Source organism: Symphalangus syndactylus, chromosome 12 (assembly GCF_028878055.3).
Source record: "Symphalangus syndactylus isolate Jambi chromosome 12, NHGRI_mSymSyn1-v2.1_pri, whole genome shotgun sequence".
Taxonomy (NCBI): Eukaryota; Metazoa; Chordata; class Mammalia; order Primates; family Hylobatidae; genus Symphalangus; species Symphalangus syndactylus.
The window spans coordinates 53,369,211-53,384,167 of record NC_072441.2 but is presented as its reverse complement, the minus strand read 5'-3'; the positions used below and the strand labels follow the sequence as shown (position 1 = coordinate 53,384,167).

Sequence of the window (14,957 nt, the reverse complement as noted above, 5' to 3'; positions counted from 1 at the left end):
CTGCCTCAGCCTCCCAAAGTGTTGGGATTACAGGTATGAGCCATTGTTTTTAATTGCTGTTGTTGCAATACTATAACCAAAGGAAGACATTCTCAGTTTAAAATGAACCCCAAAAAACCTATCTGCAAATCTGAATACAGTCCTATTTTTTGCAAGTATGGAATAGGCAAAACACTCCCTTGGGATGCTAGGAGCAAATATCACACTTCTATTTGTATTTCTTTATCAACTTAATTTTTTCGTTTTTATTTGTTTTATATTGTACCTGATAAGTATGTCAGATGTAACAGTTTATATCAGCATATCATTTAAAGTGTATATTTTGAAGACGTTTAACAGCAGCAGTACACAATCAAAAAGGTTGAAATTACTATTTTTTGTAATAGGCTTCTAAAAAGTAAGCTTTAAAACCAAGTTATTTACATCAATGTTTCTTTTGCCCCTATGGCTAAGGTCAGTTTCATGAGCATCTGTATGGATTCATGAGGGAACAACGGATACCAGAAGATCAAACAGTCAAGCGAAAATCTAAAAACACAATTATAGAAATAAAACAGCATTTTATGAATGTTTCATGAACATTTTTAATGGAAAGGTAATTTTCATTTTAGTTGTTGGGTATCACTAAGTCTTTTTACCTGGTCTAAGTAGCTGCAAATTTAAGGGTAAAAGAGGGAATTACACAGATAATACTATTTCTTTCTTCCTGTAACTTGTTATTTTTCAGTTTAGTTTGGAAAGTTCCAAGCTTCAGTCGCCTCAAATACTAAATACTTTCTAGAAATATGCTTGAAATGTATTAAAAAGAAAACAAAAGCCTGTCCTTTAGCCTATTTTGCTTACTTGAATTTGTTACTTGATTCAGGTTTTAAATCTACTTGGAATAAGGGATATTTATTCAAATGTTGAAAGCATTCGATTGCAATTAGACACATGATAAAAATTATTTAACATCTGTTTTGTTTTATAATTTATAGGGACCTTTATATGATCTCTTGATAATTACAAGGTTGGGTTTATTTTTTAAAATTGGGGGAAAATATAGAAAAGAGGATAGTAAAATACATTTGATTAAAAAAACACAGAATGTCAAGAGTTGGAAAAAATAAAAACATGAAGAAAAGAATCAGCTAGCCATAAAAAACACACATAAATGCCTGGTGCACAGTTATAATTGAACAATAAGCATGGTTATTATTTTTATGAGTGAATATCTATGAAATATACTAAGTGGTAAAATAAAATCTTGAGTAACATTACAAGCTTTTAAAAAATAATCATTTTCCTATAACTTTTCTTCTGCAAATACTATTGATTTACCTATTTTAACCTTGTACATAATTCCTTACCTGCAGCTAGAGAAACACAACATTGCTCCTTTTCTTTTGTGATCTCATTTAACCTATAAGGTACATCCATTAGGGCAGGTGAAAGAATTGGCAGGGAAGGGAATTTTCCTTCTCCACACAGTTGAACTGAACCCAATGAAAGGTGTTTCACAAAGGTTGAACCATTCTGAACAAAGCTGTAACAAAAGTGACTGAATTTATTACTTGTAGAAATACAATTTTTAGCAGTTTTATTTTACTTGGTTTCTTTCCTTCAAATGATTTTTCTATACAAATCTGTAACAATAGTAATATTAGTTAAAATTTTTAAAAATTTGATTAGATTTCAAAACTGCTTTCATTTCACCCATTATTTTAGCTGGCTTACAGTCCACAGATGGTTGTAAAACAAATGGTAGAAATGAGTTTGTTCTTCTGAAATTATGTCCTAATCAATTTGGTGGCTCTCATGAGTACACTTAAATTTGTGGTTTCATTTTAGGGAAATTCATCATTAAAGGCAAATTTCATTCATAATAATAGTGGAATTTTTTTCTCTTCATTGATGAAAAATTAGAAAAATTGTACATGTAGATTTCAGAAACTTTATCAATTAACTCAATAAGTCAATGAATACATAGAAACAATATAAAACAATATTTTTATCAATATGTTTTATTAGCTTTTAGAACAGATTTTATAATATTCAAGTTTGTTTTTGTGTGCTACACAGACTAAAGGATGCCAATAAATTTACTATCCACCTACAAGCCTTTTCAGCTCTATGACAATTCTTCATGGTTTGGTTTTTTAAGAACATGTATGAAGTGACTCTGTATATAGTTTCTACACAGATATGCCCATTTATTCAAGCTTTGTTGGATATACCTTGACATCTGCTTCCATGCTGTATCCAGAAGAGTGGTATATGCACCAACTAATATAGCATCAAAGTAACATGGGATAAGGTAACGTGGGATCTGCTTCAGGTAGAAGAACATAGCCTGCAACCATTTACCAACCTGTAATAAAAATAAATTTGAAAGTTAATTTGGTATGTGTACAGGCTAGGTGTGTTTTTAGAGGTAAATCTAAATGTGCAACTTTATCTAGTAATCTATAAACCCGATTTCCATTTATTACAACTGAAAGATGATGAAGAAAGGAGGAAAATGGTTCAGGTTAGAAAACAATGTAAATATTATATATAACATGGTAATATTTATTATTATATCCTTGATTTTTTGGGACGATAATATAGCTCTACTTACTTCAGCAATAGTTCCTGATCGTGAAATAAGCCGGTTACTGACATAGTCAATCATCCAATCTCCAGATCTCAAATTATTACAAAAAGGATGCCCCAAGTCATTCTTTGGTCTTATTTCTGCCAATACAGACATTAAACCTGAAAATTCAGAGACATGTCATGCTGTATTACTGGTAGCATCAATTTGTTCCTATATCCTCTAGTCCCTATTCTGCTAGTCTCTTATTCTAGTGATTTGGGGTGAATACATATTAGAGGCACACACAAGGGCTGCCCAGTCCACAACAGTGCTTAATACAGTTGGAGATAAGTGTGACAATACTGGCTTGAGCCAAGTTACAAAGGCATACTGAAGGGGACTACTGTCACAAGAGATATAAAGAGCTTTTCAGGATTCATAACTTCTGGGACTGGTCTCATTCTTTTGGATTTTAATGTTATAATATTCAAGGGTAACTGGCATGGCTTCCCTGCCCAAAAGCATCTCAAGAAAGAAAAGTAATAAGCCTGTATTTTTTCATGTTGAAAAGTAGTGGGTTCATCAATATTCAGGCTAGATTTAAAGAAATCATAGAACTGGTTTCAGAAAGAGCAAGAACACCTATGGAGATAATAAGAATAAAGCATGCTTTGGAAGGAATCGTTGAAATTTAACAGGAGGTACTTAGAACTAAGTGAAGTATCAAAATGAGGTGTGTGTATATATATATATATGTATTTTCTTAATCCTTCTAGTCTTCAATTAGAAGCATTAGAATTTCCCAGATTTTATTATTTCAATGATATACTACCTTAAAAATTATATTGGCATCACTGACTTCATTTAGACTAAATTTATTTATCTATTCAGAATTCCATGAATTTTGCTAGGTATGTAGCATGTTTTGAGAAACTAAAAACTATATAAATTTAAGATAAAGTTCTTTCCCTCAAGGGGCTCACAATCTTCTTTGGGGAAGAAAGCTTAAAACATAAAGCTGTTGGGAAACAAGACTATAAAATAATATTCTACATATGCCCTAGCATTTTCATGGACAGCAGATAATGCTCGGTAAATGTTGGTCTCACTGTTGAATAACGGAAGGACATAAGGAAAACAGTGTTTTAGAAACAGATCTGATGATGACCAATGGAATGGAATGATTTGTAGATAAGGTAACAAGATTCGGAAAATTGGTTAGTTGGTTTTGTATATAGGACTTAGTCCTAGAATAGAGTGAAAACTGTGGAAATAAAAAGGATATGGTGTACCCAACAGAATATGGAAAAGAATCCACAAATCATAATGACTGATTGGATACTGAGGATGAAAGGAGCAGATCCAAAATGGACTCCTAGATTCCAACATGACTAGATATACCATAGTATAAGGAGGGTAATACATTTTGTTTAGGGGAAGGACAGGTCAACAAAGTAGTTAAATCTGATTTAATCTGAGGCTCCTATTAGCAGCCTGCTGGAAATATGTGGGCTGCTGAAAATATTAAACAATCAGAGGGAAAAGGGATTGGTATAAAGCAGCAAAAAATAAACAGGTAATGGCAATTCTATTTAGAAAAGATGAGAACAATCATTTCATTAGAAAGATAAGGAGAATTAGCAAAAAACCAAACTTAACTATAAGAAAGACAAAGGCTAGAAAAAGCACATACAAGTTTGGTCTTTGTAGTGAACTAGAAGTAGTTTAACAACTCAGAGTGAAAATGAAGTAGATAATTACTTACATCTGGTAACATATATACATCTTTTTAAAAATTAATTAAATAAATAAATTTATTTATTTTTTGAGACACAGTCTCACTCTGTCACCCAGGCTGGAGGGCAGCGGCATGATCATAGTTCACTGCAGCCTCAAACCTCTCTTGGGCTCAAGTGATCCTCCTGCTCTGGCCTCCCAAAGCATGAGATTACAGGCGGGAGCCACCATGTCTGGCTCACATACACTTCTTCCTTACTCATAGCACAAAACATTCCGTGTTAAAAATGAGAATATTTTAGAAAAAAATATTGTAAGTTCAAAAAGTCTCAAAAAAGTTTATTGAGAACTGCTTACGTGCTTGGTTTTGTAGAAAGTATAAAAGCTAAAAAACAAGAAGCATAAAAAAGATAAAACTTAATTCTTCTTTCTGAAAGTGTGTAGCCTGCTTACTGTGGTTTTAAGGCTAACAATTTCCAATTACTTAGTATGAACTAGGTGTCATCTAATGAGCTGTTCACATGCATTAATTCATTAATCCTAACCATAATCCCTGTGGTAGGTACCATTTTGCAGATGAGAAAAGTAAGCCATAGAGCATTTACTTCAGGTTATAAAACTAGTCAATGTAACCCAGGAAATCTGGTTTTAAAGCCTGTTTCTTAATCATAGTGATAAAGATTCACAAAAATCATTACACTAATTACCAAAATAAGGCAATATATTTCAAGAGCCAAGTAAGAGGTATAGAAAATAAATGCAATGGGTGTCTGGAGGACAAAGAAATTACCGTAAAAAGCAATAGTTAAAGGTTTTATGAAAGATGCAAGAATTAAATTAGTCCTTAAAGATGGGTTAGATGGAGAAAGAAACAAAGAGTTGAACAAAAGGCATAAGTGGAAAACTATATGAACCAGGAATACAGGTGTGATAAAGCAAATTTCTTAGATAAACATCTAAGGAAATATTACCAACTAGATGAATAAAACTGATAAATATTTAATTCCTTTAACTCATCTTACAACTACTCTATGTTTTACTGTAAGTTCTCTTTACAGGATAAAACAAATATGCAACAAAATATATTTCCAATTAGATTTAAAAAAAGATGAATGGATTATATTTACAACCTAATCCCACTTGGGGCCCAAACAAGAATATTCTGTTTATTATATAATAAACCAGGTCAAGAAACATTAATCAAGGTCCAAGTATACATAAAGAGCTATACAGACCTTAAGGAAAGATATAGCTAGTAATTCTAGGTAAAATTTACTGGGTAATTACTTTGTGTTACATCCTGTTTTCAGTGTTTTATGTGAATGATCTCATTAATCCTCACAAAAACCTTCTAAATTAGATAATATTATTCAAATTTTATAGAGGCAGGAATTGGCACACAGAGAGGTTATATTACTTGCCAAAGGTCAATCAGTGAGTAGAAGCAGAGCCATAATTGCAACTCAAGCAGGCATACTCTGAGCGTATACTCTATGTCTGTAAAGAAGACACCAGATGACCCTAAAAGAAAAACACAAAGCTCAGCTCTCCTTCTATTTGCTTACCCTGAAGACCTGCATATTTAAGGGCTGACCAGTTTGGTATGTCATAGCACCCTCCACCATCTTCCTTTTCTTCTGATTCACATCGATAAAGGATCTGATTTAGCTCAGCCAAAGTTAATCTGGAGGCAATACTAAAAATTGGAAAATAAAGGTAACCATATATTGAAGTTTCGCTTGTTGTCAATAGAAACAAAAGAAGAAAATCTGAATTACAATCATAAAATGTCTTAGCAGTGTATGTTTTAGGAACTCAGCATTCAAATAAACATTATACTCACACATTATAAGTAATTATTAAAGGACAAATTATGCAAAAAAATTCAATTAGAAGCAACATTACTCCCAAACCAAGGAAATAATCAAGTACCAAATTGTATTGATTAGAAGTATGCTGGGAAAATATTTTGGCTTCTATATCCTTTATCTTATAAATTTGTTTTTTTAACCTTTCTAGTTTGGACTTAGTGTTATCCTTCCTTCCTTCATTTATTTATGTGTTCTCATCTGATTGCCCTCCTTTATATTCCCCTAAGTGAGACATCAAGAACTTTTTATGCTAGTTATTGTATACTAAAAATACTTATCGGAGGATCACTAAAGGAATAATAAAAAGTCAAAGTTAACTGCCTAGGAAATCACGTGCTCTCTGCCTTCATATTTCTCTCCAAGTCCCTTCCTTTCTCTTCTCTAAGGTTGCACTGCCCCTCAGCTTGTTTATTCAAAAAACCAGGATTTTTCTCAGATTAAGATGCCTCCTGATAACTGTCAGAGGGAAGACTATCATGGCCTTGATTTCCCTTTGTTTGGCTAGCAGTAAGACTGTATAACTGACCACATCTGAATACAGCTGAAACTGTATTTTCTTGTGATTCTATAATAGATGCTCAGGTAATTTCATTTTACATGACCGCCATTTTATGTGAACACATATCCTCTTGAATGTGTATCCTTCTTTCTCATTTAGTTCTGGCTCAATTTAGAAAATCATTGTCATCTGTGCTTTGTTCTCTCCATATCAGCCTCCCTCCCCAGAGCTAGTTTGTGAGCCAAGCCTGAGTCAAATCCCTCGGAAGCCTCAGTATCAACTCCATTCTAGGGCAATATTTTTCAGCACATAGCCAGTGGACTCCTTGCCAAAAAATTACCTGGGGATCTTATAAAACTGCAAATTTCTTGGCCTTGCTCCAAAATAATCTGAGCAGGTCTGAGGAGGAACATACATTTTACAAGCAGTCCGTCCAAACACAAAGCTGCTTCATCACAGATTTTTTGGTTAAGAATGCAACTACTTTATTAAGAATAGTTTGAATTAAGAGTTAATATCCTTAACAATAAAAAGTCTTACAAACAACAAAGAAAGCTGAACACAATAGCAAAACGCGGTAATACATAAAACAACACTTCAACAAATAAATACAAATGGCCAATGAACAAAATAATTTAGCTTAATATTTAAATTATATGAGATGTTATTTTTAACTATTTTATATTTACCAGTTGGATTAGTAACAGCTAACACTTATCAATCACTATGTGTCAAAAACTATTGTGTTTTACTCAAGTAATCTGTAAGAAAGGTGCTATAACTATGCCCATTATAAATTCTCAAAGGTCTCTTTTTTTTCTAGAGACAGGGTCTTGCTCTGTTGCCCAGGCTGGAGAGCAGTGGCACAATCATGGCTCATTGCAGCCTAGACCTCCTGGGCTCAACTGATGCTGATGTTCCTACCTCAGCTTCCTGAACAGCTGTGACCACAGGTGCACGCCACAACTCCCAGCTAATTTTTTAAAAACGTTTTGTAAAGATAGGGTCTCACTATGTTGACCAGGCTGGTCTTGAACTCCTGGGCTCAAGCAATCCTCCCACCTTGGCCTACCAAAGTGCTGAGATTATAGGAGTGAGCCACTGCACTCAGCCAGGTCTTACTTCTTATAGCTAATAACAGTCTGCAATGGAATTCAAACCCAGTTAATCTGGTTCTATACTCCATGCCCTTAAATACTACATTATAATAATATATACTCAGTATTGGTAATGATGGAAACTCTTGGATAGAGCTGAAAGTTTTAATTATTATAATCTTTCTGGAGAAAATTTGGCAGTATGTATTAACAGCCTCAAATATATGGATATAGTCTAACCCAATGGTCCTTTTTGGCGCCAGGGACTGGGTTCACAGAAGACACTTTTTCACGGACTGGGGGTGAGAGGCATGGTTTTGGGATGATTCAAGTGCATTACATTTATTGTGTACTTTATTTCTACTATTATTACATTGTAATATATAGTGAAATAATTATACAACTCACCATAATGTGGAATCAGTGGGACCCCTAAGCTTGTTTTCCTGCAACTAGACAGTCCCATTTGGGGGTGATGGGAAACAGTGACAGATCATCAGGCATTAGATTCTCATAGGCAGCATGCAATCTAAATCCCTCGAAGGGACAGTTCACAATAGGGTTCACGCCCCTATGAGAATCTAATGCAGCCACTGATCTGACAGGAGGCAGAGTTCAGGTGGTAATGTGAGTGATGGGGCGCAGCTGTAAATACAGATAAAGCTCACCTGCCACTCACCTCCTGCTGTGTGGCCTGGTTCCTAACAGGCCATGGAGCAGTACTGGTCTGTGGCCCAGAGGTTGGGGACCCCTCGTCTAACCCAAAAATTCCATTTCTGAAAATTTATACTAGTACTAATGATGGCAAACTATGAGCATTTACTATGTGCCAGGCATTGTGTTAAGTGCTTTATATGTGTTATCCTATTTAATTCTTACAAAATTTTCCAGATGGGAGACTGAGATGATGAAAGTTCTAAACAACAGATCCAAGATCATACTGACAGTAATGAAGCTAAAGTTAAACCTAGGTCTAAACCTCAAAACCTATATTCTTCTGTAGTATGCAGTAACATCTAGAAAGGGAATAACTAAGGATTCATGTAAAGATGAATGTACAGACATAAATAATAGGGAATAATTAGAAGCAATCTAGATGTCCAAAAATGGAAATTGTTTAAATAAATTATGGTAAAGCCATAAAGTAGAATAATATGTTGAAATTTTTTAAAAATGATGTGGTAGAGGGTATGAGGTATGCAACTTAGCCTCAAATACTTCAGAGGAATTGTGTGTGTGTGTGTGTGTGTGTGTGTGTACAGAGAGATGCATGTGTGTGTGTATGTATGCATGTAGGCATGCATGTATCTATCTATATAGAAAGAATACACATGCAGGTACACACATAAATTATAAAGCAATAGGGTAAAATGTTAACAACAGGTGATGCTGACACTGCTGGTCCTTGTACCATACTTTGAGTAGCAAGGATACAGAGGACCCTTAAAACTGCTTAATTCAGTCTAGTGGTAACTTACTTATTAAAGTGGCAAATCTCTATCAAACAAGACATACTTACGAAGCAAAAGGAATTTTTAATATAGGATCTGAATTGTCAACAGCTAGGCTCCCAGATTTAAAGTGAGGACTGAACTGTGTCAGATGATTTCGAAGAATTCCAACAGCGACTTGTGCATGTGGATCAAGACTAACTCTGAAAACATTAATTAAAAAGTGGTTAATTTTTAGGAGTAATTTATTCAAATTTAACAGGATATGCAAACTATTTTAAATATAAGTAAAGTCAACAGTTTGTGCTCAATTAACATACCTGAATATAATAACACTTCCTGGAGACAAGTTTTCAAATTCTATTTCTTGAATATATTCATTGGGCCCTTTTGTGGCAACTCCAGCTTGTTTAACAATTTTACTTTCATTAAGCTTGAAAAAAAGTACATTAAAAAAATCCAGTCAACAAATAGTTCTAATGTTCTTAAAATGCAAAACACAGTAGTAAGATGAGAGTCCCAAATACCTGAATATGTTCTCTAATTTCTACTGTGATATCTGGCATTCCATTGATTGAATTCTCATCCTTCCTATAAGGTTTTGTGTTTCTCTCAATAGTTCTAGCTTCAAGAACTACTTCTTCAATTTTGCCTAGGAATACATAAAAACATTTTAACAAAATTTCATATGGAATCATCCAAAATTAGGAAGGCTAAAGTGGTTTCAAATCATTTAACTTAAAGTTGAAAATAAAATCTAAGTTAATTTTTTTTAGAAGTCTGAAAGTAGATTATTCTACCCAAGGTGTATTTTCTTTCTTTTTTTTTTTTTTTTTTGAGACGGAGTCTCGCTCTGTCGCCCAGGCTGGAGTGCAGTGGCGCGATCTCGGCTCACTGCAAGCTCCGCCTCCTGGGTTCACGCCATTCTCCTGCCTCAGCCTCTCTGAGTAGCTGGGACTACAGGCGCCCGCCACCACGCCCGGCTAATTTTTTGTATTTTTAGTAGAGACGGGGTTTCACCGTGGTCTCGATCTCCTGACCTCGTGATCCGCCCGCCTCGGCCTCCCAAAGTGCTGGGATTACAAGCGTGAGCCACCGCGCCCGGCCCTCAAGGTGTATTTTCACATTTTTAAAAAAAATTACAGCTTAGTTAACAAAGCTTTTTTTGAAGTAGAAACGTATCAAAACAATAGCTTAGCTCTAGGGAACAACTTACTAATTTTGAGCAGAGAAAAGCAAATCACTTGAAAGGCTTACATTTTTTTAAAACTTGGAATATTTCAGATACAAAAAAAAAAAATTAAAAACCCAAGTTCTACTTCCTCACTTAAAGAAAATTTTACAAATACAATAAAGCCTCTGTGTACCCATTCTTCACTTTCAGAGGTAACCTCAATTCAGTTTGGTGCTCACTACCCCTGGCATTTTCACTACACATGCCTGTTTCCTCAAACAACATATATTATTTTCCCTATTTCCAAGTTTTATTAAAATGAAGTTATATATATTTGCAACTTGCTTTTTATTGGTCAACAATGTATTCTTTAGATTCATTCACACTGCTGTATCAGCTGTAGCACATTTACTTCAAATGCCAAATAATATTCTATTGTATGAATATACCAAAATATATCTGTTCTATTAAGGTTGTCTCTAATTTTTCTCTATTATAAACAATATTGCAATAAATATTCTTGTGCATATCTTCAAATGGATATATATGAAAATTTCCCAGATATATACCTAGAGATAGAACTGCAGGGTCAATGGATTATATAAAATTTCAACCTTACTTTAAATAACTTAAGCTTTAAGTCATTAATCTGGCAATAGGTAACAGAACTTCTTGATCTAGAAATTCTACCTCTGTAAATATACACTAGGAAAATTGTTTAAAAGAAAAAACAATTATCCTTAGTGTATATTTAAAACTTAGTAACACTACTATAACATACTAAAGAATATTTAAAAGGGCATAATAACATAACGTATGAACATTTAACAGAATAAAAACCACAATTTTGTGGACTGAAGTGGAAATGTTTTAAGAATGATCCGTGACCAAAACAAAACCTGAGATAATATTGTACACAGTGACTGTTGTCCTATAAAACTGAATACGTACATTAGCAAAGATCAGATAAGGATGGTGAATATAAATTTGTGAACAATTAAAGAAACTTTTAGGTATTCAGGTTGATAATTTTTAAAAACAGGAACTATGCATATTCAGCAACTAGCAACCAATATAGAATATGATGATTTTTACAGGAATTTTCATTTGGTCAATCAATCAACAAACTTTGCCAGCTGCGGCATGAACAGGAGCATGCTATGCTGTAATATGCCACATATAATAGTAAGTAAGACAATAAAATACACATACCCAGAAAAAAATCAAATAATATTAAGGACATATCTCAGGGATGTATTTTATAATTTTTGACTCTCTATGCCAGAGGAGTACATAGAGACTATAATTACTACATGTTCAGAAGAATCACTGAACAAAGGAGGTGCAACTTTAGACCTTGAAAGATCCAGACAATTCACATAGTATTTGGGGAGAGGTAAAAATATCTATTTGGCTGAAATAGTGGACTGACATAGGGCTAGGATGGTGGATGAGGATGGATTATGAAAAGCCTTAAACATAAGGTTATATTATTTTCCATTTTAGTTCATATGTTTGTATGTATGTTTGTGCATATACACACACAAAGACATATTTATACACGTATATACATATACACTAACACACAAATATACATATTGTTCTGCTAGAAGAGAAATAAATGTTCATTTTACACAAATTAGGAAATAAAATATAAACAAAAATATTTCACAATTCAAAAAATGTTAACATTTGAAAGCATTTCTGTCTAGGTTTTGTTCCACGCAGTAAAAATATAAGTTGCCAAAAATTTCTTTCTTTTTTTTTTTTTTTTTTTTTTTTTTTTTTTTTTGAGATAGGGTCTCACTCTATCACCCAGTAGAGTGCAGTGGTGGGATCTGGACTCAGTGCAACCACTGCCTGCTGGGCTCAAGCGATCCTCCCACCTCAGCTTCAGGAGTAGCTAAGACTACAGGCATGTGCCACCATGCCCACCTAATTTTTTGTACTTTTTTTTTTGATAGAGACAGGGTTTTACCATAATGCTGAGGCTGGTCTTGAACTCCTGAGCTCAAGTGATCTGCCTGCCTCAGCCTCCTGAGGTGTTGGGATTACAGGTGTGAGCCATCATGCCTGGCCAAGTTACTAAAAAGTTTAAATTATTTTTCTCAAGTACGTCCACAGTAGCAGTGTGTTATAATATGTATGATATATACATGATATATAACCATAACATTACAGTATAACTTAATACAATGATATAATACAAATACAATAACAATTTTTAGATTGCATTACCAGGGATGCACATTTGAGGTACTTCCTTGCTGTAAAATGAAGTCTTGGGATTCCTGAAAGCAGTTCTAGATACAGCCACAACAGACTGATGGATGCTAGGTGAGTGTCTTGTTACTGCCACTATGTCTTCATCAACTTGATCCACATACACCTGAGAAGCAGAAAGAACAACCAGATTAGCTCTCAAACTGAAAAGACTTACTCTGAAATTGAACCTGAAGAAACAAATTTAACTATTTCTTGCCTGAATAAAACCCTTGGCTCCAAGCTCCTGATGAAGTTTATTGATAGCACACCTGGCTGCAATAATGCCGCTTTGGAAATTAACTTCACCTGTATTTGAAGGCAATGCTTCAGGATTCCACTTAGTGTAAAACCGTTCTTCAGAAACCACTGAAATCTGGACAAAGGTAAAATTTAGCACGGATACATCTTAATTACAATGAATTTTTTTTAATAAAAATGCCCAAAGTCATTGGCCATGTAGGTTTTAAGAAACAACATATAAACAAACCTGATGAGGCACTAATTCATCATAGCCTCTTGTACTTCCACTAGCACAACACGCCATAGAAACAATTGTAGTACTTGGAAGAGCATCATACGCTGACCTATGCTAGAAGACAACAACAAAGCAAAAGTTTGCTTTCTTTCAAATGCAAAGTGCCATTCTATAGCATAATGAAGTAAAAGGATAATTACATAAATAAATTCATAAGGTAAATTAATTTGCTTTTAAACAAGTAAAACATTCTGAAAACTATGTATTACAAATCAGTTATAAATCTAAGATACTATTTTGAAGTATATGGATATGATTGTGACCAAGTGTCAGAGAGTTAAATATCAAAGCATTTAGCAAAATAAGTACATGAAAAAGATTAGGTGCTTACCACAATAGGACACTCATTATCATGCGTAATATCCATAAACAGGGCATGTGCAATAGCTGGCATTAAAGGCCTCAAACAGGGCTGAACAAAGGATCCAACAGGTTCTCCTCCATATCGGTAAACTAATCTGCCCTCTTCATGACTATTGTATGCACTCATTGCCTCTGCAGAGCATTACAGAATATTTTAACAATCTTCATTATCTATGTCCAGGAAGAGGTTAGATTTCTTCTCATAAATGATTTTCAAAATAAAGACCACATCAATATTATAAAAAATAAAACTACTTTAAGGACTTGAACAAATGTCTACTAGTTTAAGTGACAAAAAAGTTTTCCCCATAACTTAACTGGAGAAATGGCTCATGTAAGGAAAAGGGAACATATGTTGTTTACTGGGATGTAAGCTACACAAAACTGATTATAAAACATCTAAACATTACATCATATCTCCCAGTAGAAGATGAAAAACAGGTTTGCATATTTTCAACAACAAAAAATGGTTTTGTTAGTGAGTCTTCAGTTCATCCTACTGGTCTTTCAATTTGAAATGAGGTATCTTACCCCAAAGTAGAAATTTATACTGATAAAAATAGACTGAGTTATATTAGAATATGTCACACAAAGTATTTAGAAGAACATTAACTGCGTTAAAAAATTATTAAGCATTGCATACGAAGCTATTAAATCCTTTAATCTACTTAAACAAAAGCTAAAGTTTTAGATGGGAAATACACTCCAACAAGCCTACCTCTTATTAAGGAACTAATGCCCAGTCTAGTAACAAAGACATTGTCCAGATCTTCACTTCCTGTGAACAGTTCAGCTACTACATATAAATTGGGTTGCAAATTCCTAGCAGCATCCAACATGTACTGTAAAAAGCACAGTGACAAATGTAACAAATAAATGTAACAGAAAGAGAAAAGCAAGATAGGAGGAAGGAAGGAGACAAAAGGAGGCATGGATTTGACATACAAAAATATGCAGCAAGATATCAAACATACCAAAACACATAGAAACAAGAGAATTTATCAAGAGAAGAAAACAGTTAAAAAGGAAGATTAGATTTTGCAAAGATATTGAGACATGAGAGAGGAAAAGAAGAAAAATGTTAGTTTCATATTACTAAATGTAAATCATAACACTACAATTCTATTAGGTTTTCTCTCTGTTTTTTGTTTGCTTATTTATGTATTTTTTGAGACCAAGTTTCGCTCTTGTTGCCTAGGCTGGAGTGCAATGACATGATGTGAGCTCACCACAACCTCCGCCTCCCAGGTTCAAGCAATTCTCCAGCCTCAGCCTCCCGAGTAGCTGGGATTACAGGCATGCACCACCACACCCAGCTAATTTTGTATTAGAGACTGGGTTTCTCCAGGTTGGTCAGGCTGGTTGCAAACACCCAACCTCAGGTGATCTGCCTGCCTCGGCCTAAAAG

At 34.2% G+C, this 14,957-nt stretch overlaps 1 protein-coding gene across 5 annotated transcripts in view; it reads right to left on the bottom strand.

The window, feature by feature from the left end:
- The window catches only part of AGL (amylo-alpha-1, 6-glucosidase, 4-alpha-glucanotransferase), a 73,362-nt gene that overhangs the window by 30,327 nt on the left and 28,078 nt on the right, over positions 1–14,957 (bottom strand). For all 5 annotated transcript variants that reach the window (XR_010117493.1, XM_063625580.1, XM_063625582.1 and 2 more), the window contains 12 exons: positions 14,268–14,391; positions 13,518–13,681; positions 13,139–13,240; positions 12,869–13,024; positions 12,625–12,775; positions 9,740–9,864; positions 9,533–9,645; positions 9,281–9,415; positions 5,860–5,990; positions 2,600–2,736; positions 2,217–2,350; positions 1,350–1,525 (listed from right to left, as the gene is read on the bottom strand). Coding sequence is in view for 4 of the 5 variants with exons in the window: in XM_063625580.1 (XP_063481650.1) it covers positions 1,350–1,525; positions 2,217–2,350; positions 2,600–2,736; positions 5,860–5,990; positions 9,281–9,415; positions 9,533–9,645; positions 9,740–9,864; positions 12,625–12,775; positions 12,869–13,024; positions 13,139–13,240; positions 13,518–13,681; positions 14,268–14,391 (1,648 nt within the window). In the remaining variant the exon portion in view is untranslated. The remainder of the gene's footprint in view (positions 1–1,349; positions 1,526–2,216; positions 2,351–2,599; positions 2,737–5,859; positions 5,991–9,280; positions 9,416–9,532; positions 9,646–9,739; positions 9,865–12,624; positions 12,776–12,868; positions 13,025–13,138; positions 13,241–13,517; positions 13,682–14,267; positions 14,392–14,957) is intronic.